Source organism: Betta splendens, chromosome 9, assembly GCF_900634795.4.
Source record: "Betta splendens chromosome 9, fBetSpl5.4, whole genome shotgun sequence".
Lineage (NCBI taxonomy): Eukaryota > Metazoa > Chordata > Actinopteri > Anabantiformes > Osphronemidae > Betta > Betta splendens.
In genome coordinates this window covers 15,627,301-15,653,273 of record NC_040889.2, presented here as the reverse complement: position 1 = coordinate 15,653,273, position 25,973 = coordinate 15,627,301, and the positions used below count along the sequence as shown (strand labels likewise).

The following is a 25,973-nucleotide window of genomic DNA, read 5'->3' as shown; positions in this document are numbered from 1 at the left end:
CAAAAGATTAAGAGCATCATGGTTCCCATAACCCAGGTATGATGATGGGAATAAATCTATGTCGTAATATGTTAGTGACAGCTACTCACTTGAATTAAAATTGTTCCTTAAAATAAATTAAAATTGTTTTGTTTTTTGTGTGATTACTTTGTTTGGCCTAAAGGCTAACTTCATTGATGACAGAAGAGTACATCCTTTAAGCCCAGTGTGTGTTCCTCAATGAAGATCCTGGCAACCTTGTGAAAGAATGGATGGTAAGAATGTTTTTTTTTAATTTCATGTAAATTTAAAATTTGATAATGATTTATATATGCTTTAAAAGTTGAAGTATTATATAACATCATCCACTTTTTTTAATTTTACATTTCAGATCGTGGACGCCTTGAAGAAGCCATGATAGAGACAATGCTTGAAGTTTTTGTCATTCACAAAGATGCAGAGGCAGATGATGACCCTGAAGATGTAGTCATCGTTTCAAGTCCTGGATGAGTTGGGTAGTGTCCCACATGCTGTGTTGTTGTTTGCTCTTGTATATGCTCTCAACCTCAGCTACCCTTCACTAAAATTTGTTTGAAATATTGGCCCAATGCTGTATGTACAATACTGGATGTTAGCGACATTTTGTAGCTGCCTTTGACATTTGAAAGCTGTTTTATTGTTTTTATGAAGCTTATAAAGTATTCTAACCAGTCTAAATCCAATGTGCTTTGTGTCTTCTCCAACCTACACACCAGCTGGGGATATATGTTAGTTTGCATAATAGAAATACTGTTTCAAAGATGACTTTATTTGTATGTAATTTTGAAAAGCTAATCTTGGCACAAAACATTTGATAACTTTACATTGTGTTAGTATAGCATAATTTATTAATTGAATTAATTTAAATTAACTTGTTACTACCCTATAAAATTAAGTAACAAGTATTAATATCTACATGATCAAATAACCCAAGAAAATTATGTTCAATCAACCCTAAAAACATTAGTGGGACTGACCCATGGTCATTAGGTAACAATAACACGAATATATCATGTTGCTTCATCCTGTTTAAATTTAGTTCACTAAGCAAAATGATTTCTTGCTATGTTAACGCATTTTAGTTAGGTGGAAATACTTTCCACAATTTTATTATGTTCATCCAACAAGTTTTTTTTTTTTTTTGAGTGCAGCAGAACACTTCGTTCCATGAGCACTGGGCTACTTGTGGTTCCTACAGTTTTTAAATGTAGAACGGGAGGCAGAGCTTTTAGCTACCGAGCTCCTCTCCTGTGGAACCAGCTCCCTGTTCAGGTTCAAGAAGCTGACACACTCTCCACCTTTAGGATCAGGCTTAAAACCTACCTATTTAATGAAGCTCATAGTTAGAGATGGTTCAAGTCACTGGACCATGCTGTCTGTGTCCAGACCCCGATCCAACCATCCTGCCTGTGTCCAATCTCTGGTCCACCATCCTGCCTGTGCTCTGTTGTTGCTTGTTGTTGTTGCTGTGCCTTCTCTCTCTCTGCCTATTCCCTCACCCCAACCAGTCGAGGCAGTTGGCCGCCCACATTCAGCCTGGTTCTGCTGGAGATGTCTTCTTCGTTAGAACGGGAGTTTTTCCTCTCCACTGTTGCTGTCAAATTGTAATTATTACAATTAAAGGCTTGCTGTATGTGGCATTTGTTGGGTTTAGTTGTGTGACGTCTTAAACGTTACCTTGTAAAATGCCTTGAGATACCTTTGTTGTGATTTGGCGCTATATAATTAAAATTGAAATTGACAATTAATAAAGCTGGTCTCTGTGGACCCCTCAAAGTTTGTAGGCCCTTAGAATCGTCATAACTCCCCCAATGATGCTGTTGCCTGAAGGACCAGTACCAAGGTTGGGAATCCGGAGCCCAAAAAGTTTTAATGTGTGCTCTGTGTGGTTGTTCAACTTTCAGGTAGAACATTGCATTGCAAGATGTATACAGTACATAACAGTAATACTATCATATTGAATATAGAACAGTAACTGTGTGTTTTAACTTTCATTTTATTTACTCCTTTAGAACCACAATATACATCAGCTCAGAACACAATAAAATACATTAAAAACAGAATAAATACATATATTTACTTGAATACTAGAAAAAGATTAAAAGAGTTGAAAGAGATTAGCTCTACAAGCAGCATGATCAATCATTTTCATACACTAACCACAATTGTACAAACAGACTCAGACTTTATGTGCTTCCATATATTTATTTGAATAAGAACCGTTGGCCTGCGTCATCCCGGGTTCGTCGTTGCTATAACAGAACATAAGAGCAGCAGGCGGCCATTTTGTGATCCACTCTCAACCTGGCCGTTACAGATACAGCAGTTACAGTACAGGAGGTCAGTACATCTGCATGACTTCGCGTTAATTTAGCTCAAGTCTTTAACTGTTTTCTATCAACTAACAGCTGAGCATTAACTCTCCCAAGATTTGAGACTTTGGAGAGTTTATTTCTGCACAACCATCGTCTGTGACTGGTGGACATTTAGCAGAACTAGCATGAACCTAAACTACAAACTGAAGCTACGTAAGTGGCTTTTAAAATATTTCTTATCTTATAATGTAAGTGTTACAAACGCAGTGATTGTGTTTATCCCGTTCTCCCCCGTAGCTGCCATCAGTGTCACGCGTGTTCCTGGGAACACGCGTCCCGTCAGACAGAGTCGCCCCCTCGGGGACTCTCCCACCACGTACCCGTTAATCTCTGACTCCGGACGACTCTGCAGCAGCAATCAGGTACGCGTGAGATCAGACTCACTCCACGTTGTTTTACAGCATGAGGTCGGATCGGTCAATAACAAATGCCTTTTCTTCTTTTTAGTCGATTCCGAGACTGAACCCTTTGCTTCCACCTTTGGCGCAAAGACGCACGGTCAGTCTGGAAACGTCCGCTGTTCACTACCACAACCAGCAGAGGGCGCTGTCCATGCAGAGAGCAGAGCATTGCAGGTAGCGAAATCACACCTGTGTGTAGCTGTGATGTACACTGCTCAAAAAAACAAAGGGAACACTTACACAACACGATGTAACTCCGAGTCAATCACACTTCTGTGAAATCAAACTGCAAATGGAATTCAACATTGCTGATGCCATTCTTTGTTTGATATTTCAGACGGCATCAAGTGTGGCGTAAACCCTTTTATGGGACCAGCACTGAGAAAGAGGAGTACAGGTAAAGTTCTTTTTACAGGTTTTATTCTCCTACCGGTATTTGAATGTGCAACATACCACAGTATTATTCCTATGTACAGTAAATAGTATTAAAGAGCTTTGCTTTCCTGTAGAAAACACCTGATAGAGCAGCTGCAAAAGCAGATGGACGAGAAAAGTGCTGCAAAAACGTTGCAGCTGGCCAAGAGGGCAAAGGAAGGAGAGCGTCTGCTTGAAATGGACCGTCTCGCCCTGTCCAGGGACGCAGACCTTAAGGTCCAACGCAAGACCTCTTTACTGGTGTACCGAGACGAAAACAAGAGGGTAAGTCCTGCACAGCCAGCATCCACTGCTACCGTCACTCCACAGAATTCCCTCATAACGCTTCTCTTCTGTGTCCGCTTGCAGCTCATGGAGCTTCAGTGGCGACAACAGGCACTGTTACGCCGTCAGGAGGCTCTAAAGGAAAGAGAGCTCCTTGGTCTCAACCACATTAACTGGAGGGGCACGTTAAGCTAGACTGGCCCGCCAATCTTGTAAATACCTAAATTTTATGTAATAAAATTAGAAAAATTAAAAGCAAATACCTGTCTGACCTTTTATTTGAAGGAATTATCTATTATGTCTATCCAACAATCACTCTGAACAACTTTTTACACCAAGAAAACCAAAGATAAATCAGTTGGGTTGATATGAATTGGGTTTATATTGGCTTTCTACAATCACGCTACTCTTTCTATTAGAATTAGATCTTTAAAAATGTCATTGAAAAATACAGTGAACTGCACAAGCAACATATGATACACGTAAAGGATTAAATATGGATGTACAGGAAATACCATGCACTAAACAGCCAAAAACAATAAATAAACAGTTCATATGGCAAATATAATAATAATAATAATAAACAGAGACTCTCCAATGATCTCTGGTATTTGATTTGGTTCTTCGGGGTATAAAGGATGTGCTTTATTGATAGTACAGACAATTACCTTCTATTTTGTGTGGTTGGTGGAACTGGTTAGACTGGAGAGCAGAGTTTGTAATGTAAAGGTACTGAGTTCAAATCTAGCTGTGTGATAAAAGTATTATTGGTTTTAACGATAACATATCAGTATTCAGTAAAAATTAAAAAAATTTCATTTTGAATAATAAAAAACATGCGCTACTGAATTAATGTGAGTCCTTTCAGATGAGAAGTGTTGATTCTGTAATCAATCTTCTGATTGTTGATTCTGGGTCAATTGACCGGAGAGGCAGAAATTAGATGTAATTTAATCTAATCCTTGAAATCTCATAATAATCTTATTATTAATACTAATAAACACAGAGAGACACTGTTAAGTCAGATTGTTACTTTGGATGACATGATATTAGCTTCAGATTCTACTATGAGGAACCTTGGTGTCATCTTTGACCAGAATCTCTCTTTTACATCATACATTAAACAAATCTCCAGAACCGCCTACTTTCACCTTATTTAAAATCAGAAGCATCCTATCTCAGAACAATGCAGAGAAACTGATCCATGCATTTGTTACCTCTAGGCTGAACAACTGTAACTCCTTACTCATAGGATGTCCTAACAGCTCTTTAAAAAGCCTACAGCTAATTCAAAATTCTGCAGCCAGAGTTCTGATGGGACTTAGAAGGAGAGATCACATTTCTCCTACAGTAGCTTCTCTGCACTGGCTGCCTGTAAAATGTAGCAAATAATTTAAAACTCTCCTACTCGCCTACAAAGCACTTAATGATAAAGCTCCTGTTTATCTGAAAAACCTCATAGTTCCTTATGCTCCCAGCAGAACACTTCGTTCAACGAGCACTGGGCTACTTGTGGTTCCTACAGTTTTTAAATGTAGAACGGGAGGCAGAGCTTTTAGCTGCCGAGCTCCTCTCCTGTGGAACCAGCTCTCTGTTCAAATTCAAGAAGCTGACACACTCTCCATCTTTAGGATCAAGCTTAAAATCTTCATTTTTGTTGAAGCTCATAGTTAGAGATGGTTTAGGTCACTGGCAATGATTGTTAGTCACAGGAACCATCTGTTAGTTAAGCTGCAGTAGATATAGACTGCTGGAGGACTTACTGTAGTTTATACACTGAGCACCTCTGTTTCCTTCTAACTCTTCTATCCAATAACCTTCTATCATTGTTCCATGTTTAACTAACCTTGTCTCTTTCTCTACAGTAGTTATGCTTCTCCCCCCGTCTTTCTCCCACTCTGTCCTCACCTACAGGTATCATTGGACTCAGAGCTGTGACTGTGATGGGCAGCTGCGGACCATGCTGTCTGTGTCCAGACCCCGATCCAACCATCCTGCCTGTGTCCAATCTCTGGTCCACCATCCTGCCTGTGCTCTGTTGTTGCTTGTTGTTGTTGCTGTGCCTTCTCTCTCTCTGCCTATTCCCTCACCCCAACCAGTCGAGGCAGTTGGCCGCCCACATTCAGCCTGGTTCTGCTGGAGATGTCTTCTTCGTTAGAGAGGGAGTTTTTCCTGTCCGCTGTTGCTGTCAAATTGTAATTATTGCAATTAAAGGCTTACTGTATGTGGCATTTGTTGGGTTTAGTTGTGTGACGTCTTAAACCTTACCTTGTAAACTGCCATGAGATACCTTTGTTGTGATTTGGCGCTATATAAGTGAAATTGAAATTAATAAAGCTGGTCTCTGTGGACCCCTCAAAGTTTGTGGGTCCTTAGAATTGTCCTAACTCCCCCAATGGTGCTGTTGCCTGAAGGACCAGTACCAAGGTTGGGAATCCGGAGCCCAAAAAGTTTTAATGTGCGCTCTATGTGGTTGTTCAACTTTCAGGTAGAACATTGCATTGCGGGATGTATACGGTGCATAACAGTAATACTATCATATTGAATATAGTACAGTAACTGTTTATTGTAACTTTCATTTTATTTACTCCTTTGGAACCACAATATACATCAGCTCGGAACACAATAAAATGCATTAAAAACAGAATAAATACATATGTTTAATTCTAGAAGTGCATTTTATAATCAAGTATGTAAAAGACTAAAAGAGTTGAAAGAGATCAGCTCTACAAGCAGCACAATCAATCATTTTTCATAGACTAACCACAATTGTACAAACAGACTCAGTCAGACTTTATGTGCTTCCATATATTTATTTGAATAAGAACCGTTGGCCTGCGTCATCCCGGGTTCGTCGTTGCTATGGCAGAACATAAGAGCAGCAGGCGGCCATTTTGTGATCCACTCTCAACCTGGCCGTTACAGATACAGCAGTTACAGTACAGGAGGTCAGTACATCTGCATGACTTCGCGTTAATTTAGCTCAAGTCTTTAACTTTTTTCTATCAACTAACAGCTGAGCATTAACTCTCCCAAGATTTGAGACTTTGGAGAGTTTATTTCTGCACAACCATCGTCTGTGACTGGTGGACATTTAGCAGAACTAGCATGAGCCTAAACTACAAACTGAAGCTACGTAAGTGGCTTTTAAAATATTTCTTATCTTATAATGTAAGTGTTACAAACGCAGTGATTGTGTTTATCCCGTTCTCCCCCGTAGCTGCCATCAGTGTCACGCGTGTTCCTGGGAACACGCGTCCCGTCAGACAGAGTCGCCCCCTCGGGGACTCTCCCACCACGTACCCGTTAATCTCTGACTCCGGACGACTCTGCAGCAGCAATCAGGTACGCGTGAGATCAGACTCACTCCACGTTGTTTTACAGCATGGGGTCGGATCGGTCAATAACAAATGCCTTTTCTTCTTTTTAGACGATTCCGAGACTGAACCCTTTGCTTCCACCTTTGGCGCAAAGACGCACGGTCAGTCTGGAAACGTCCGCTGTTCACTACCACAACCAGCAGAGGGCGCTGTCCATGCAGAGAGCAGAGCATTGCAGGTAGCGAAATCACACCTGTGTGTAGCTGTGATGTACACTGCTCAAAAAAACAAAGGGAACACTTACACAACACGATGTAACTCCGAGTCAATCACACTTCTGTGAAATCAAACTGCAAATGGAATTCAACATTGCTGATGCCATTCTTTGTTTGATATTTCAGACGGCATCAAGTGTGGCGTAAACCCTTTTATGGGACCAGCACTGAGAAAGAGGAGTACAGGTAAAGTTCTTTTTACAGGTTTTATTCTCCTACCTGTATTTGAATGTGCAACATACCACAGTATTATTCCTATGTACAGTAAATAGTATTAAATAGCTTTGCTTTCCTGTAGAAAACACCTGATAGAGCAGCTGCAAAAGCAGATGGACGAGAAAAGTGCTGCAAAAACGTTGCAGCTGGCCAAGAGGGCAAAGGAAGGAGAGCGTCTGCTTGAAATGGACCGTCTCGCCCTGTCCAGGGACGCAGACCTTAAGGTCCAACGCAAGACAAGAGGGTAAGTCCTGCACAGCCAGCATCCACTGCTACCGTCACTCCACAGAATTCCCTCATAACGCTTCTCTTCTGTGTCCGCTTGCAGCTCATGGAGCTTCAGTGGCGACAACAGGCACTGTTACGCCGTCAGGAGGCTCTAAAGGAAAGAGAGCTCCTTGGTCTCAACCACATTAACTGGAGGGGCACGTTAAGCTAGACTGGCCCGCCAATCTTGTAAATACCTCAATTTTATGTAATAAAATTATAAAAATTAAACAAATACCTGTCTGACCTTTTATTTGAAGGAATTATCTATTATGTCTATCCAACAATCACTCTGAAAAACTTTTTACACCAAGAAAAACAAAGGTAAATCAGTTGGGTAGATATGAAATGGTTCTTTTTTGGCTTTCTACAATCACGCTACTCTTTCTATTAGAATTAGATCTTTAAAAATGTCATTGAAAATACAGTGAACTGCACAAGCAACATATGATACACGTAAAGGATTAAATATGGATGTACAGGAAGTACCATGCACTAAACAGCCAAAAACAATAAATATACAGTTCATATGGCAAATATAGTAATACTAATAAACAGAGACTCTCCAATGATCTCTGGTATTTGATTTGGTTCTTCGGGGTATAAAGGATGTGCTTTATTGATAGTACAGACGATTACCTCCTGTTTTGTGTGGTTGGTGGAACTGGTTAGAGGGCAGAGTTTGTAATGTAAAGGTACTGAGTTCAAATCTAGCTGTGAAATAAAATTATTATTGGTTTTGACGATAACATATTAGTATTCAGTAAAAACTACAGTAATTTCATTTTCAATAATGAAAAACATGTGCTATTGAATTACTGTGATTCCTTTCAGATGGGAAGTGTTGATTCTTTAATCAATCTTTTGATCGTTGATTCTGTGTCATTTGACCGGAGAGGCGGAAATAAATTGTAGTTTAGTCTAATCCTTGAAATCTCATATTACTGATAATAATCTTATTATTAATAAAGCTGGTCTCTGTGGGCCCCAACGGCACCGTTGCATGAGGAACCAGTACCATTGGCACTCCAGAGCCCAAAAGGTTTTAATATGTGCTCTGTGTGGTTGTTCAACATTCAGGTAGAACATTGCATTCCAGGATGTATACATGACAGTAATACTATCATGCTGAATATAGTACAGTAATTTTTTATAGTAACTTTTATTTTATTTACTCCTTTAGAACACAATACACAGCGCTACTGCGTTCATGCCACTTAACAGAGTTCACTTCAACATGCTTTGTCTCTTCTGTGTGGAGGAAAGTTGCTTCATCTTGATCCACATTAACCGGCTTGGCCTAATCTGGTCCGCATGAATCAAACAGGCTAAACCAATGTTGTAAATAATCAAATTTAACCTAGGTAAAAATGTGTAAATAAAAGTGGGGTAAAAAATTAAATATGTGTCTGACCTACATTGTTTTAGGGAATTATCTAGAAGACATTAACTTCTGTGTTTTATAGTTATTATTAAACACTAAAACGCTGAGGCCTTCAAACAACCCTCCTGCGCGTGCTGCGGGTGCAGGCGCTGCAGCAGCAGCTTCAGGCTTCGTCTATGGGCGGATGAAGGGTCTCTACAAAGGAACCGAACCACCGGTGACTGCATAACTCTGTCCCTCTGTAGATTGATCTTATAAGATGATTTGACCTGAAAGGACACGTCCAGGAGACGGAGAATGGTGGAATGACGTGTTTTCATGTACAACAAACATGAACAAATGATTTGTTAGGCAAACAACGGTGTAATATTGATGGGCTGCGTCCTCGTGCGTCCCGTTCAGCTGAAGCAGTTCAAACAAAACGTTGTCCCTGATTCTCTTCTGTCACTTTCTTATACTGTCTTATTCAAATGCAGCCATGTCGTTCGGAAGATTGTTGTAGTTCAGTGGTCCTGCTTATGTTTTCTTATTTTATCCGGAACTATTTTACTACCGTGTAGTTGTCCCCTGCAGATCAGCGCACGCTCTGGAAGTTCGCCTAACTCGCATTAAAACGTTAATATTACAACAAACATTATTAACAAACATTAAACTTCACAAAGAGAGGCGAAAAAAAATGTCCACTTTGTCCATCTGAGCTCGTCGTAATTTTGTTCACCGACAATGAGTTAAAGTTCACACTTGAACATGGCCCGGTTGCTGTCTGCGTAGCACAGCAGCTAGCTAGGCGTTAGCTCGTAACGGTAGCACAAGCTAAGCTGAAGGGCGAAGCACACGACGGCGAAAGCGTGAGTACGTAAAGAAAACGCGGGGACACGTAGCTCCGCGTTTCTCCGCGAGACTAGAGTACTTTAAAGTCCTCTCAACCGTGGGACAAACCCACTTCAATATCTACCAATATAAACAAAAGATAACTAATCTCAAATGAATTAAAGATTAAATGAAATTAAAAAAATCTGGTGCTAATCAATTGTTGGTACAGGTTGCTCCTCTGAGAATGATGATGTGATCCAGTTATCTTTTGAAAGAATAAAAAACATTTGTGGGCTTACGGAGGGTCGAATCTCCGTTGTAGTGGAAGGCAGCATCTGCAGCTGTCAGCTCACGTTCGCCTCCTTCAGGATGAAATAAAAAAACTGTCGCGCCTCAAAAGAATAGACAAAAATAGTAATTTTGTCACACACATTGATAGACATATTACAGGCTGTAGAAAACCATGGTGCATAACACATTTGTATTCTGCAGACATTATATTGGAGACAAGCCGTGACAAGCACAGCCCCATTTTGTGTGGTTTTGATATTCAGGCTGAGGCTCGGATCGTTGCTCGGGTTTCTTCCCATATTATATTGGGAAACGCTTGGATTCAACAATTATTATTCAAGAAAATGTTTAAGCAATATTTACATTACATTATATAATGAATGCATTCATTACACATATAAGTAGACAGATAATGATTTTCTATTTTATGTTCTTTAGGGCCTCCCCTGACTGTACATCGCTGAGGCAGTGTGTAGTTGTGTAAACTGTGACTGTGAGGACATGTGTGCTTGATGTTTTAATACAGCGCAACCAGTAGGTGTTTAAATCTTAGAGAGCGAGACAAAGAGGAAAACCACCGGGGCACCAAGCAGAACACTCGACGACGACGGAGCAACTCAAAGTTTACGGCTTTAGAAATCACACTGACCAGTCGCGACCACATCTAGAAGAGGTGAGCTTCATTTAACCGCGGAGGTGTCCCACTGTCAGTGTGGGAGGACCTGCGGATTTGACTCAGCAGCTTCAGGGTCAGTCAGGTTCACTCTGTATAGAAACCAACAAAACTTGCCTCAACTTTCCGTAGAGGCCCTGAACGCACCTGAAGTAATGGCGTAATTCTGTATTTGTATGTAGGGATGTGCACGGTAGGCCTATTTGCCTGACAATGAAAACGACTCTGGACCTCAGCTAGCGTTGTGCTTCCAAACACAAACCCTGGGCTGTGAGCAGTGGGAGTGAAGCTGCGCCTCCCTCCTCCTCTCCGCTCTGCTCCACCCCCCGATCGGCCGTGCGCTGATGGATGGGGCCGCTGCGGAGGCTGGCGGATTCACTTCTCCTCCTCGCGGACGGTTCCAACCTCGGGCTCGGCGTGAACTGCTGCTCCACGGGCCTCCACACGGGAACACGCCGCCGTGCACGAATAGAGTTCTGGCTGTTAGAGTGGAGGAGGATTTTTAAACTAGCGCAAGCTATATGATGTTGTTAAATTTTCACTTGCACTTGAGTGGTTCCACTAATGAAAATGGGGGGGGGGGCACCAGGTAACATCAGAGAGTGCAAAAGCATTAGTTACACACTAGTACTAGTGCTGCCAGTTTTCAGAGGGGTTTCATTATATTTTAATTACAACAGAACAGAAATGGTTCCACTCGCCAATTGTGCACATAATTACATTGAGAATTTAATCGCGAGAAGCAACAAAGAGAGAATACAACCGCGTGCAGACGCCTGGTAACGGTCACCTGCTGCATTCAAGGGGTTCTCTTCAGGTTCAACTACTGTTTCAAGTGTTTTCAATTATATCAAACAACACTGAACTCTCTTAGAGGACGCAAATCCACAGAATCTAATCTGTCTGAGAATCTGTCTCAGAATCTGCTGTCTCTTTTATGGCAACTCCACATTTCTCCATTCATGTGGAGAACAAGACATAATGCGGTGGATGAGAAAGCACCTAGAGGCAGCTGTGCTCAGCTGGTCATGATGCCACGAGGATGCGAGAACTGTACAGCATCTCAAGAGACCAGTGAGTGGTCAGTAAAAAGATCAGCCTGCAGGATGGAGAGACGCTGCCCCCTGCTGGTCAGAGGGGGGATTTATCTCAGTTCTCAGTTAATCTCAGTTAATGCTGCGCCATTCACAGTAGCCTCTGATCTAAAATAAGTTCAGTATTTCTTTTGCTTGTTTTTGTTTTTCTTTGCTGGAAGCAGTGTGAGTGTTTGTTAGATGAGATGCCAGTGTCACCGAAGCAGTGAAGACTGCCACAGTTATTCTTACATAGCTGTTCATTTTGTCAGAGCTGTGTAACAAGCAAGTACCACTTGAGGTCAGCGTTTCCTTACAAACGTAAAGAAAAGGATTGTGCAATGTACAGGAAAAATGTAAAGGACGGGATGGAAGGACGGACAGATGGATCTGTTGTGTTTAATAGCTGTCTGTTAAAGTCTGGGAAAAACAGCGCTTGCTGGCTAGCGGACTGCATGTGCCGTTGTACTGTGCACGCGCCAGCACAGGCCGGCCTCAACGTTTTGGACCGATGAAAGCTCCTTTTTGTGCGTTTTTCCAGTCTGGCCTACACGCCTGCCTGCCAGAAAAAAGCCCACTTGTACAGAATCAAATCCGAGTCCAAAACCTCTCTGCAGAGGGACCATCTGCTGCTCAGGGGCTTCCCCTCGATATGTTCAATTAGAGAGGTTCTGTTATATTAGCATGACACCGCAGTGTCCTCACGTCCTCGCTCCGCTATCACACACACAGGACGTTGTCCTTCCCGCTCAGCGATGGTTTCCTGGACGTGGACACATCTGAGCAGCATCTGTGCAGCGTAACCGGACTTTATGGGCCATCGGGGGGAAAGGGAAGCAGAGGCACGCTGGGCCCGATCTTCCGAGGGGGGGGGTTCGCTGAGGTTCAGACGCAATCGAGGCCGCCGGGATGCGGCACGGAAACACAAACAAGCGCCCGCTGGCCGCTGGCCGGGGACGAGGAGGTCGTTCACACAATGAACGCAGCAGCTGCGACGCTCCTCAGCAACACGTGCAGCCAAACGTGCACGGAGGAGGGGAGAACGAAACCCTGGCTGGCGCTTGGAGGGAAGCTCAGGGCCACAGCAGACCGGCTGTGAGCACTGGCACCAAAGCCTCCTAATAGACGGGTCCACGCGTTGCCGCTGGGCTCTCGCTGAGCCGCCGCGCTCGAACGCGCCGCATTTTCATTCTCGCACCGGAAACCGCAGTCGTCACAGAATGAGGAAGTGGAGAGCAGCTCCCAGCATCCTCGTGTGTGTCAGAGAGGAAGCGGTTCAGACGTACAGTACGATACGACCCGGCTGCACGAAGAGTAAACACGCCACTGAGTCTGAGCTGGGTGCTTTTATCACACACACTGACTGAAGTTGGTGTAAAATATGTTGTCTCGTGAATGTTTGACCTAGATTAAGTGTTGCTTAGAGTCTTCTCATTTATTTCAACATAAACAACAAGTAAAGCACTATACACGAGCCCAAAGCAATAACCTCTAGGCATTGTTTGATTCTGGATCGGTGAAAAAATGGTTTGGTGTTAACAAAAAGTAAATTATTAAAACTAAAATAAAATGAAACAGTTTGTTAATGCGTCATTATGTGCCATGAGCACATACTGGTGGTCAGGGAATGCAGCACAGCACTTACAGTAGATATATACAGATCATATTGTTATTATTATGATTATTATGCTTAGTCACTGTGACATCCAGTAAATATTCCTGCATCAGAAGTGCTACATTTGTATTATGTTTTTGTTTAGGGATGGATCATAACTTTAATATTCCCATGTTTTGGGTCACTTCACAGGGTTTTAGCATCTTGCTCTGTCTTGAACAGTAAATGTCTTTGGGGAAAAATGTTCAGTCCTTCTAGGTTTTATTTAAAAGTTGCTTCAGTTTGACTTGTGGCTGAGTGCATAGTTCTTCACCTCATTATGCAAACAATGCCAACCTCTGGTGCGATGCAGCCAAAGCAGAACACTAACTCTGCTGGTGCTCTTGTTTTATTCCGTCCGTCACCCCCCCCCCCCCATGCAACATTCATTTAATTCAGCTCAGCGGTTCTCTCTTCTCCCTCCAACATAAGGAGTGAAGAGCAGCAAATGGGGTTTAAAGGGGCCACAGCAGAGCGAGAACATATAGAGTCATCACGGCACCAATGAACCTCTGCGCCGTCGCAGACGCGGAGCAGCACAGTGGACGCAGCAGCGCTTCACGGGCGTCTCCCACAATCCTCCACTGCTCCATCACTCTCAGTCTGTCGGACGCAGCACGCCGACCCCGCCGCGGAGGCGACGCGTCAGCACCGAGGGGAGATTTACTGCGGCCTCACAGACAGTTATAGATCCCTTTACCTTTCAAGAGCAATTTCACTGCAAATGGGATTAAAACTAATGGCGTTTGACACCGGCAGGTCCAGCGCGTTGAATCCATCGGGTTTTATCGCGCTGACATTTCTAAAGGTTGGCCGTGTGTGCGGCGCCCTGCGCAGCCATGCGGGGCCGGCTGACATATAGAGGACCTCAGGGACCCGGGCTTTTGCAGCCAGCTCTGGAGATGCCCCCCCTCCTGTTCCTCCACCGGCCACTTCCATTACAGCGGCTTTTATAGGCATTAAAACCTCAAAGACTACAAATCATAACACCATAGCACGTTTTCCGCTGGTTTGCAGACGGGACACGTTGTTTGTCTCTGTTGCTTCACGGATGGCGGCCTTTAGACGCAGACGCGCGGCGAATACGTGAGCGGGCCGCGCCAGCGGAGTAACGCTCATTATCCCAGTAGCGGGCGAAGTAATGTTCTCCATGTGTGATCTGTTTATTTCATGAAGGCAAATTAACCCGGGGAGTGATTTTCTTCCTCTTTGCCGTTTTAATTTCAATTTGTATAAACAAGACTCTTCAAGGTCAGTAAATGAAACCGCGGTGCTTGGAATGTGAATGGAGCGGCTTTTCTTGCCTCAGGGATCCTGTGCTATTAAAATGTGCTCATTCAGTAGCATAGTACACTTGACCTGAATAACAATTTTAGCTTTGCCTCATTTAATGCTCTGACTATGAACTTGCCTATGCGGTCCAGCTGTTTGCACAAACATAAAGATGCCGTTCTCTTCATTCCATGCATTTTCACTCGACGAGTCCCCAAATGCAGGAGGACTGATGAGTCACCGCATACAGGAACCGCTGACTCCCCCTCGTCTGCTGTAAAACACGCACCCCGGCGTCGTCTCCCCTCGGACGTCCCGGCCGCGGACGGGGGGCAGAAATCACCCGCTGAGATTGAAAACATAATTAAATTTACATACTGCTCCTGGGCCGCGCTCGCTTGCTTCTCACTGCCTCCATTCAAGCCTGTAAACACCACTTTTCAGAAATCATTACTCTGGCGCACTAAACACTTTACAGCCCGAGAACAAAGCGAGCCGGGAACGGGAGGGGAAGAAAAAACAGCTGAATACATTAGCAACCGAAATGAGATCATAAGCAGCATTTGTGAGGTGGCTGTGAAATCAGGGAGCAAAGACGGAGCATCGCTGCCTGCACGGCGGTCGTGAGCGATTGAGCTAATGTTTGGACTTATTAGTTCTGCTACATTTTCTTTGGGAATGAGCGGCGTGGCAGGTTCCGGGAACGATACTGTATAGTGGACGCCGCGGCTGGGATCGACCAACCAGAAAGAGCCTCAAAAGCGTGCTGAAAATCACTTATCGCCTGCGTATTCTCTCCTTACAGTTCAGACGGGGTTCAAAGAGGAGAAAATGGTAGCGGCCCGTGTTGCCGCTGCAGGTTCACATCACATTATCACTGTCCCCAGCGGCGTGGGTCGGGTTCTGCCCGGTGCCGAGCGTCTGTCTGAGACATGACATGGAGCCACTGGAGGCTAAACAAGTGTCCCTGTCATCAAACAAGGCGCCAGTTTACTCACTACTCACTAATGTAGCACGAGTGTCTAAATAACGTATAATTGATTCAATACTCCACTTGTGTTTTTCTGAGGTGCAGCGGTGGAAATGCGAATGGCGCAGGAACAGATGATTAGCAGGTAGCGCGGAGGCCTCGCGCTGCGGCCGCAGAGTGCCTCCCGCACCGAGGCGGCCGCCGAGGCTTTTAAGCCATTTCGCCATTAGTCGGTAAGTGCCATTAAGAGGCTCTTCTGGGGTCTGCTCCCGATGTGGCTGCAAACAAACACACTGGCTCCACGCGGCGCGAGGCCTCCTGTCTGGTGCGGATCAGCAGGGTGCAGATGCAGCGGCGGACACCAGGGGGCGCTCCAAGTCTTCTCCCCCCACCTGCTTCCCAAACGATGACGTAATCCTTTTCAGACCATTATATCACATGGCACAGACGGGCTCTCTGTTCCCCTCCATGTGGACGCGGCGCTGAATCCAGCTGATTGCTGATAGCATTATTGCACCTCCGTCGCTATCTCACATTCTGAGGGAGCCGCGCAGTGTCTCTTTAATGGCGTCAAAGTCGGGGCTGATTCCGCGGAGCTCCACGCATCCACCGACGCTCCTCTCTCATGGATTTTAAATATGGCTGTGACCTTAACAGTAATAAAAAAACAATTCTCACGGCACTAATCCTCTCCTGTGGTCTCACTGGCTCTTAACCTTTTCTGCCTTGTGAATAAGCGGACGGAGCTGTGAAGATGTGAACATGCAGCCCTCCCTCCTCCCTCCTCCCTCTGTAGGAAAAAAAAAAAACCCAACGCCTAATAATATTGGCTCAGCGGCAGACAGATTGCAGCAGGAGGAGAGCATCTGCTGGAGGGAGAAACAATATGACGGCTTCCTCCCAGGGGAGCGATGGCTGTAAAAGACAATCAGAAAGAGACAGAGGAATGGAAACAACCAGGCCTTCTTGAAGAAACATGTAAGCATCCATAACCACAAGTCCCGGGGGAGGGTGTAGGGAATAACGACTGTCAGTCTGCATACTCCTTGTGTTATGTGTGCCTCTTACAGTGTCCTCCAACCGATTAATATGAAAGGGACCAAATGAGCAACTCTGGACAAGAGAAGAGAAAAAGGAAGGGAAGATTAACTGAGAGCAGTCTGTTGAAGTTTCGATAGGAAGCGGTGAGAGATAAAGCAGGTTCAATTGTTCGGGGTCAAAGGTCACGGGTGAAGCGTGGTTCGTCTCTCTGCTGGTTGTGCTGTGGGGGGGGGGTGCAGTGGCCACTGGTGATGGAGCGTGTGACGTCAGAGCCGCGGCCAACGAGCTTCACGCGTTCCACCGCTGCCGTGAAAACGTGCTACCTGAAGCGTCGGTACGAACGCCGGAGAGCCGGCGGCGCAGACAGAACACGGGGAACATGAGCGGAGGAGCGAGACGAGCCACACAGAGTGTTTGTGATGCTAACAGACTGACGCGAGCGCTGCCGTCTGATCCTGCTCCGCTTGTACCTCGTTGTTACTTGTGAGCGCGAGTCCTGTGGTTTTCACCAAACTCTGTAGTCATAAACAGATGAAGTCCGGTTCCCACTTCTGCCTTTTAGTACAAATACATGGATTAAACACTGAAACACCTTATGCGTTCTCCTGCCCTTGTACAATAAGCGTCTCTATCATTGCATTCATTAACAGGTAACACTATGGACCTTTACAATAATGTCTTTAAAGGTCCTTGTGTGTGTAATGGGAAGCGACAACCCTGTCTAGGGTTCAGGTTAGAAGAAGGTTGTGGTTTTGTTTTAAAGACACTGTTAGTGAAGTCACCAGACCATAATCTCCTTTTGACTTGAACCGAGTGCAAAATCCAGATCAGCTTCTTTATGTTGAAGCAAATTAGATCTCAAATCAAAGACGTCACACAGTCAAACATGACAACTGTAAACGTCATTAATTAAACCTGTCAGCAGTGACACACAGACGACGGCTGCATGAATGCATGAATGCATGAATGCATGAATGTTCCTAGAAGACGTACAGTAATCAGGGTGCCGTTAGCTTCCACCTCTTGATTTTGCGTTTTGTTTTTCATAAATTCCACAGCTTAGATTCCGGAGCGAGCAAATCGAGCTGTCAAGGTGTCGCTTTTTATCCGAAAAATATTTAAACATTTCAAATTGTCGTCACTTTTAAACGATGAAGGATTTGGGGTGCTTATGTTTTTAAAGTGCCGAGGAGCTATTTGCATAATGTTAATAAGTTTAAATCGATGCGTTTGAAGTGCTGAGAAATCTCCCGCTCCGCGTCTCTGTCTGTGTATCGATGGCTTTCTCTCTCTGTGGGATTCACCACCCACAAAGGTTAATGAGCTTAAACACAGCTCAGAGTGAGCTCATTAAACAGACCACAGAGACTGAGAGGGAGGACGGCTGAGGAGGTAATAGGAAATGCGTAGGTGAGCTTCTGCTGCCACTGCGAGCAGCTGGAAAAACATATTTGGTTTAATCATCATAATAAATAAAGCCCGAAGAGCAATAAAAGCAGAATGAACCTGTCTTGTAGGGACGTTTGCATGATACAAGGCACAACCTGCGCAGGAATCATTCATACTGTAAGTGGGCAGGCTGGACCGGAACACACGCTGGGTGACTCACAGGAGCTGGGAGCCTGCCCACATTTCTCCGCCAACTCTTCTGGCACCACTGTCCCTGGAAGCAGGAAATGGAGGTGGGAAAAGTACGAAGTGTGTCCTCCAGGTCCGCGCCCACTCGCTGAGTTATTAAGCTGAAACCAGTCAGCATGGACGGCGGATGGAGGTTCTCCATCTATAGGTGGGGTTCACCCTGCTTCGGCCTTTGCTTGGGTTTGCAGCGTGTGAGTGACGGTGGATCTGTTATAGTATCATCCAGTATTAACGGGAAGGTCACAGCACGAGCTCCGAATCACCAGCCGGCGCCGGACGTGGAACCGAGCACGCTGTAAATCCACTGTGAGCCACTTACGCTGGTGTTAACAAGAGATTTGGAATTTAATTCTTGTTCAATTACATCGCAAGCTTTGTCTGATAATCAGAGATGGCTGAGGAGATTAAACCAGCCAATTGCCAGCTAAGTCAATATGAGCTCGTCACTAATTGATTTGCTTTTGTGTTGTGGCGTTGGGATCCTCCTGTCTGTGTGCTTGTGAGGCAGATTCTCTTACAGTTGTGACATAAATTGGGTTTCAGAGCTGATCGGAGGCTGAGGAGGAGATCCTGACCACCTCGGGGGTGTTTCTGTAGATGAGAGCTGAGGATCCACTGGAAAAGGCCACTTCCCTGTGACTGGCCCACACCTTTGTCCAGTGGGTCCGCAGCCTTTGCAGGGACACATTGCTCAGCTACAGCATCACACAAATACTCTATTGACAAAAAGGCTCCAGTAGCTCATCAGGGAGATTATTTTCAAAGTTACGCCGAGCTGAGAACGAGCATTTCTGTCTGCTTGATACCTTAACAGGAAGGAGTTAATGAATGGGATCAGCGCAGCTTTAATTGTAATTCTTTGATAATGTGTTTCAGACTGAAGCTGGTCTCAGATGCTGGAAAAGGAGACGTAGTCCTCAGTGAGGGGGCTTTCTACACATCGCACACACGCACACGCTGACAGGCGGCGACCTTCAAAGTGAGTAAGGAAGCAGCGACCAAGGGTCAAAGGTCACGGTGCTTCTGCTATGTCACACAGATAACCTGTGATGTGATGGCGGCTGAGGGCTGACACAGCAGAATGGAGAGAAGCCAGTGAACCTAATGCCTGTCTTTGGACTGTGGGAGGAAGCTGAAGAACGCGGAGAGAACCCACGCAGACATGGGGAGAACGTGCAAACTCCCTGACACAGTACGAGCAGTACGAACAGGAAATGCCGACGACATGTGGCACTGAATGTTCAGAAGAACTGGAGCTGTTAAACGCATGAATGTGTTTAATAGATATTGATAATTGCTAGTATTTTGTTAATAACCAACAGAATTAATACTACTAATTCAAATGTTGCTCCTCGTGTTGCAACACAGAAATCCAATTTTCAACTCAAGGCCAAAGGTTACGTCCTGTAATATTATTCCATCTCCACGAGCCTCCTGTCGGTGCAACAGTTCACACAGGTTCTACATCAAAGCAGGAGCAGAGCTGACAAGCGGAAATAGCTGCGTGGAAAGTCTTTCACGTTACGCAAAACTCTTTCAGAAAGAAGTACGAGTAACACATGTATTAGAGATCAGGCCTTTTCATGACTTCATACTTGAGGCACGCTCCGGTGGGTGGAAAACAAGGAGGAATCCAGCCGGGGTGCAATCAATAGCAGAGTTTTATGTGTCGGTGGGCTCCGCGGGGCAGGAAGCCTTTTATGGCTCCGTTGGCCGTCGCCACACAGCCAGGCCTCGTGTTCACGGAGGAACAAAGAGCCACTGACGGGGCCGGGAAGGAGGACGGCGGGGACGGGGAACAAAGGGGAGCAGCCGCGATGGAGCCCAGCGCCGCCGCGGCAACACAAACATCAGCGCTTACTGGGCCGGAGTCCTAGGTGGCCCCGAGGAGGCCCGTATTTCACCCCCCCGACAGACTTACGACGTCGACGGTGCAGATATTTCACTCACAGACTGAAGGTGCATGTTGACTTTGCAATAGCGGTAGCTGTTAACGGCCATCGACAGAAGGGCCGCAGACGGAAGGGATCGCTCCCTGGAAAGCCGCACTTAGCTCCACTCGCCTGTTTTTCAAGAGCAGACTGAATTCTGTCATCTATAAATTTCCCCCCCATAACGGAGCTTGTGTGTGTGTGTGTGTGTGTGTGTGTGTGTGTGTGTGTGTGTGTGTGTGTGTGTGTGTGTGTGTGTGTGTGTGTGTGTGTGAGCTTCTCTGCGTAGCATGTCTTTAACATACAGGATAATATATTCATAGGCCTATTTTCCTCTCATGCATAACACAATGCGGATCCTGAAGGCTCCCATTAATTAAGTCCTGCTGAGCCCACATTTACACACGCGTGTTCGGCAGCGTGTTCGCTAAACCGCACGCAGAGGCTCGGGGTGCTGCAGCACTGTGTGGGGGGTTCAAAGTTCTCCGGTCTCTGCTGGGATGAAAGCGGCCGCCTCGAAAGCCCAAAAGAGCCTCATTCATGATGCAGGGAGGACGTGAATCAGCAGCTCGTGAAAAGGTTGCATCTGCGGCCGAAACGAAACAAATCTCAACTTTGACTCCATCCTTTTCAGAGTTGATTGAGTCCCTCCAGTTTCGCTCGTCAGAGCGTTCAGCTCTGTAATAGCTGGAGCAGGACCTGGTAATTCTGTATTAGGACACTCTGATAAACTGTGGCAAATATAATAGAAGCGACGAGAGCTCACAAACGATGTGTTTAGGGCTCACGAGAAGTAAGATCCACAATGAGCACATTAAACCTGCTGACACAAAGCTCACTTTGTGAAGTTCCACTTACCGAACGCTGCTCGTGGCCAACAGCTGCTTTTCAGACTGGGTTTACTGGTTTTCGCACGAGACAGTGGCCTGGTTACTGTTCAGTATGAAGGTGTCATTTACATATTTCTAAAAAATCCACTGCAGAAACAACGTGATTAATGACAACTCCTGGAGAGCTGCTCTCGGCTGAAGTCGGTACCAGGAGTATCTCTACTGAGACACACGTGGCTCCAAACCAGCGAGTGTAGTTTCAGTCACAGTTATTTCCTCTATAATTGCATTTTTTTTAAAGTCACATCTTCTTTCATGGAAGTTTTAGTCACTGTCTAGTCTGAGTTTGTGAAACTCAGATGGCGGCTGTCAGCAGTGTTCACAGGAAATGAGCCACTCATCTCATCTGGAGCTCCATCGCCACAGTCTGCTGATTAGAGTTTTTAAATTCTCTTTTTAAATTTCTTGTCATCAACACAAGTACCATTAGTTTTCTTATGCTACTCTGATAATATTTGGTTTTATTATTTTGGTTTTATTGAGACAAAATCTTGCGAAAGCTCAAATCCCACTGGTGCCTTTATTTGTGTGTGAGTAGCAGGTTACGGTTAATATGTTAAAGGTGCGGATGAGGCACTTGTTTAACTCCAACGCCACAGTAGCTGCAGCTCAGCCTCTGAAAGGTTATTAGCCGCAGGAAGGATGATTATGAAAACGTGTTATTGTAGGGCAGGAAGGCCCTCAGGTGCTGTGAGTCAGCAGCAGGCCTGATGCTGCCGCTCTGGGCCCACAGCTGCGTGTGTCCATCACCGTTAATGTGTCGGCGTGCTTTAAACACGTTGGACTTCACTTCCTGAACTTGCGCTTGTGTGTGTCGGCCCGTGCATGACTGCATACATCTGGTGATTTGCATAAGCCGGGCTTGTGCATGTGAATCGTGTGCTGCAGGAATGTGTCTGGGCTCCGATTCGGGCTTGGAGCCGTTTCAAAGAGCGAGCCTGGCTGATTAGCTGCCGCTCTGCTGACATCATCGCGAGCTCAGCTCAGCGGAGCAACGGGGGACGCCAGGATTTGTCTGTGACTCACATTCAGTCGACAATCTGTAATGCGGCAGTTTACAGCACACAGTCAACAAACACCGGGCTTATAATATGTGGCACAAAGAGGGAACACATGGAGGAGGCTGCGGAGGGTCTGCGCGTCCATCTGCGCAATGAACTTTCAGCTGGGAATGCGCAGGAGAACGCAGGGCTCTCATTGGTTGGGATTAACTTCTGGGGGAGGGGCCAGAAACAGTCATTTCAGAAGGTTTAAAGGATGATGCTGGCATTATTTGACACTCTGCTGCTGCTGTCATGAATCCTGTGGCCAGCAGCTCCTTTGTGCGTCCCAGTCGGTGGAAGTCAAGCAGGGGCCACTGCTCCTCACGGCAGATGTGTCCGAATGTGGGTCGCACAAACATCAGACGTGCTGCAGCCGAGAAAAGCCTTGTGTCAGAAGAGTACGAACAGAGAAAGTGAAGACTGGCAAACAGGATTCAGTTGGTTTGAAAAATCTTGAATGTTCAGATTGGTGATAATGACGTGTGATGGTAAAATCAGCAATTACTGGCTGGTTGAGGAGCTCTCAGGCGTATGTGTGGGGCCACAATTCACAGTTTGCAGTGTTCAATGACAACAGCTGTTAGTAAATGAGCATCAGCTTAGACCTGGAGATCAGCTGTTTTCTACTTAGCTAGCTGTAGCTGTAGCTAGCTGTAGCTAGCTAATCTGGGTCAACGGGTGCAGTAAATTAGCCAGGGTGGAGTACCTTTCACCCAACACGGCCTTTGGTGACTCCCATCTCAACTTCTCCATCTTATTCTGACTGTTTCCAAATACAAAAGCGGCTCTGTGTCTGAGACGTCTTTGTAGAATCACAACTCCGCTCAGTAAACCACGTCGTCCTTATGAAACTATTTTTAGCTCCGTGCTGTTCTCCTGTTTCTGTTTGTACTCCCCACCGTACGCGCGGCACCATCTGTTTGAATGGTATCAGGCGTCCCGTCGTCCAAGCACTGGGGAATCTGCTCGGATGTCTCTGGAAACAGACCGAACCTCACGCACGGCTTCTACGCAGTCATTAATCTGGGAGACAAACCTGCGCAGTGTGCACTTTTGTCCTCGTCCTTGGTCTTCTGGCGTAAGGATCACACTCAAAGTGTGTTAATGCCTCCGAACTCTAGTTTGCTCTATAAGTAATGTGCCACTGTGCACTGTGGTGTGTGTGTGTGTGTGTGTGTGTGTGTGTGTGTGTGTGTGTGTGTGTGTGTGTGTGTGTGTGTGTGTGTGTGTGTGTGTGTGTGTTTATGTGTGTGTTTACGTGTGTATTTCTGTGTGTGCGTGCGTGTGTGTGTTCATGTGTGAGTTTACGTGTGTATTTCTGTGTGTGCGTGCATGTGTGTGTTCATGTGTGTGTTTACGTGTGTATTTCTGTGTGTGTGTTTATGTGTGTGTTTACATGTGTATTTCTGTGTGTGTGTGTGTATGTGTGTGTGTGCGTGTGTGTGTTTACGTGTGTATTTCTGTGTGCGTGTCTACGTGCATGTTTACATGCGTGCGGTCAGCTGCGCGGTCGTCTGGAGGCCGCCGGCCCGTCGTCGGCTGCTGCCTGATAATGAGCCTGTGGCACCGAGCTGCTGTCAGTCTGGCAGACAGACAGGCCCTCGCCCTGGTCACCGCCGCCTCACGCCATCTGGGTCCCTGCACCGGGAGGAGAGGAGAGGACAGGGAGACGCCGGGGGGAGGACACGGGGTAAGGTCACACAAACACTGGCCTCCTGACTGGCTCCATGCTCTGACTGGCTGCTGTTCACACAGTGGAAGGAGAAGCTGCAAGGCACAGGGCAGCGGTGGGGCCCAGTACGCCCATTATTAGCCCGTTCCCATTGACCAGAAAGACTTTGAACAACTCGTCATGTGTCACGACCTGGGAACTTCCTAACGTGAGCCACGTGGTGCCATAAATCCCGGCTCAGACCCTCACTTCTGCAGACAGGCTGCAGCCTCCGCACCCACACGTCCCAGATCATTATACAGCGGCTCATGTAAACAGAGGCGTTCATGTAGGGATGCTGCAACACGCTGACCTCAGATCTGTCATTAAGCGGGGCTCTCCTTCCACCTCTGCTTAATTATGCATGTGGGCTGAGCAGCCAGGCTCCTGAACGCTACTCTACACTCCATCTATGGCGGCTTCTTTGAGCCTGCGAGCTGATTATGAAGCTTTGGCAGCGCAAGCACTTTGAATTATTTAAATCTGTGTTAAGCCCGTCGTACATATATCAATGGAAGAAATGGATTAGGGGTTGACATGTTTTTCCTCTGGCTTTGCCCCCCACTTGCTTCTTCCTCCGAACCTGATAAACACTCCACACAAATCATTTCACAGCGCCTTTCAAGGGAATGGGAATTTCTCTAATTCTCCATTGAAACATGTTCCACCGTGGATGTTGCTTTTAGCTGTATTGCTATTGAGATTACGCTGCTGGATTAAAGACATTTTTTTTTCCAGTAAAAGGTCCGGTGAGAGATGTGGAGAGGGCCTTTGTGCGCCCAGAAGGGCCCACCCTGGAGAACAGGGCTTCTCCAGAGGAGTGCTTCACATGGGTGGGCTGCCGAGAGGTGATGGATCCCCTATTCACAGAAACCCCTGGAAGAAAGCTCACAATCAATATCCTGCTGTCTGCCTCCAGTGCCCGTAAATGAAAACATGGCCGTGTAAAGACATGAATAAATAAAGCAGGGACCCGTTTTTTTGGGGTTTTTTTTAAACACGGGGCAGGGTTGCACAAAGCTGAGCAGCTGCAGCTCTGCGTTTATAAAGAGCATAATAGTCTCTCCATCTCTCAGTGGGACGCCTGCTGCGGCTAACAATTTGTTCACGGGGCTGGAAAGCGAGCGGATTGTATTTAGCAACGCGTGGGTCGGGATTTGTACAAATGTTTCAATTAAGTCCGTCAGAAACGGACGCCGTCGTTTGACAGGTGCGTCCGAGGCGTCGAGGTCGGCCGCTAAACGTGTAACCGGCTCCTCACATCGCTGTCACCGCACGGGAAATTGTAGCCTGGACGATGGTGCAGGATGGGGTGGGGGGTACGCGCCCATCAACATGGATGAGTGACAGCGGATGAGAGAAGCTCCTCCAGCACAAATGAATTCATAGCTCCTCAATAGAAGCGTCACTGGAGAGCGAGCGGAGCGACGGCTGCCCGGGCTTTTTGCGCACGCGCGGCGTTCTGTGTTTTACTCGTCCTTAAGTGCTGCATAATGATGCTAATGCCGTATGTCTACGCGGTTGTGAGACTATGCTAATCATATAAATGAGATATCCCTCGTGGCAAAGGGAGTGTGGCAATCACCGGGTTCACACGCTGATTGCTGACAAAGACCCTCCGAACACCAGTGCGTTCTTTGGTTTCTGTCACCTCCGCTGTGAGTCCCAGTCCAGCGCCCAAAGTGGCAGGTGAGCCACGGCCGCTCCAAACTTGGGATCTAAATCTGCAACGGGCTTGATAAGGGCACGCTGCTGAATGAGTTGGGCGAGAGGGAGGGCGTGCGGGGTGGGCTTTGGCAGGATGGAGAACGTCTGAGCACAGAGACAACGCGGCGCAGGCTGTGCCGCGTTATGATCGGCGCTTTCGTGACGCTTCACGAAGGTGAAGGCTGAAAACCAGGAAGGCCTTGATGTGAGCAAGGTCACGGTCCAAGGTCAAAGCCGCAGCACGTGCAGCCGCTGGAGGCTCCCGCTCTGTCTTGGACGTGGAAGCGTTTATCCAGTTCACCCCAAAACGA

The 25,973-nt window shown here is 46.1% G+C and overlaps 1 protein-coding gene and 1 long non-coding RNA gene across 3 annotated transcripts; both read left to right on the top strand.

Annotated features, from left to right (window-relative positions):
• Positions 1-2,238: 2,238 nt before the first annotated feature.
• LOC114862432 (uncharacterized) lies at positions 2,239-3,736 on the top strand. Of its 2 annotated transcripts, none has more exons than XM_029162720.2 (7): positions 2,239-2,358; positions 2,448-2,546; positions 2,631-2,755; positions 2,841-2,968; positions 3,132-3,191; positions 3,304-3,493; positions 3,578-3,736. In XM_029162720.2, exons 2-7 carry the CDS (start codon positions 2,519-2,521, stop codon positions 3,686-3,688), a joined length of 642 nt encoding a protein of 213 aa, XP_029018553.1. In that variant the 5' UTR covers positions 2,239-2,358; positions 2,448-2,518; the 3' UTR covers positions 3,689-3,736. The 2 variants fall into 2 exon arrangements, with proteins under 2 accessions (XP_029018553.1, XP_029018554.1); XM_029162721.3 differs by having other exon boundaries at positions 2,271-2,358; positions 2,427-2,546.
• Positions 3,737-21,696: 17,960 nt separating this feature from the next.
• LOC129604601 (uncharacterized) lies at positions 21,697-25,638 on the top strand. Its single transcript, XR_008695635.1, has 3 exons — positions 21,697-23,322; positions 23,747-23,934; positions 24,694-25,638. It is a non-coding gene; the product is annotated as an uncharacterized LOC129604601 (long non-coding RNA).
• Positions 25,639-25,973: the final 335 nt, after the last annotated feature.

Bases quoted from the DNA above. Each gene is read 5' to 3' on its own strand.
- LOC114862432 (XM_029162720.2), top strand. From the start codon at position 2,519: ATGAACCTAAACTACAAACTGAAGCTAC. The intron at 2,756-2,840 runs GTACGCGTGAGA...TCTTCTTTTTAG, and splicing joins GACTCTGCAGCAGCAATCAG to TCGATTCCGAGACTGAACCC. The intron at 3,494-3,577 runs GTAAGTCCTGCA...GTCCGCTTGCAG, and splicing joins ACCGAGACGAAAACAAGAGG to CTCATGGAGCTTCAGTGGCG.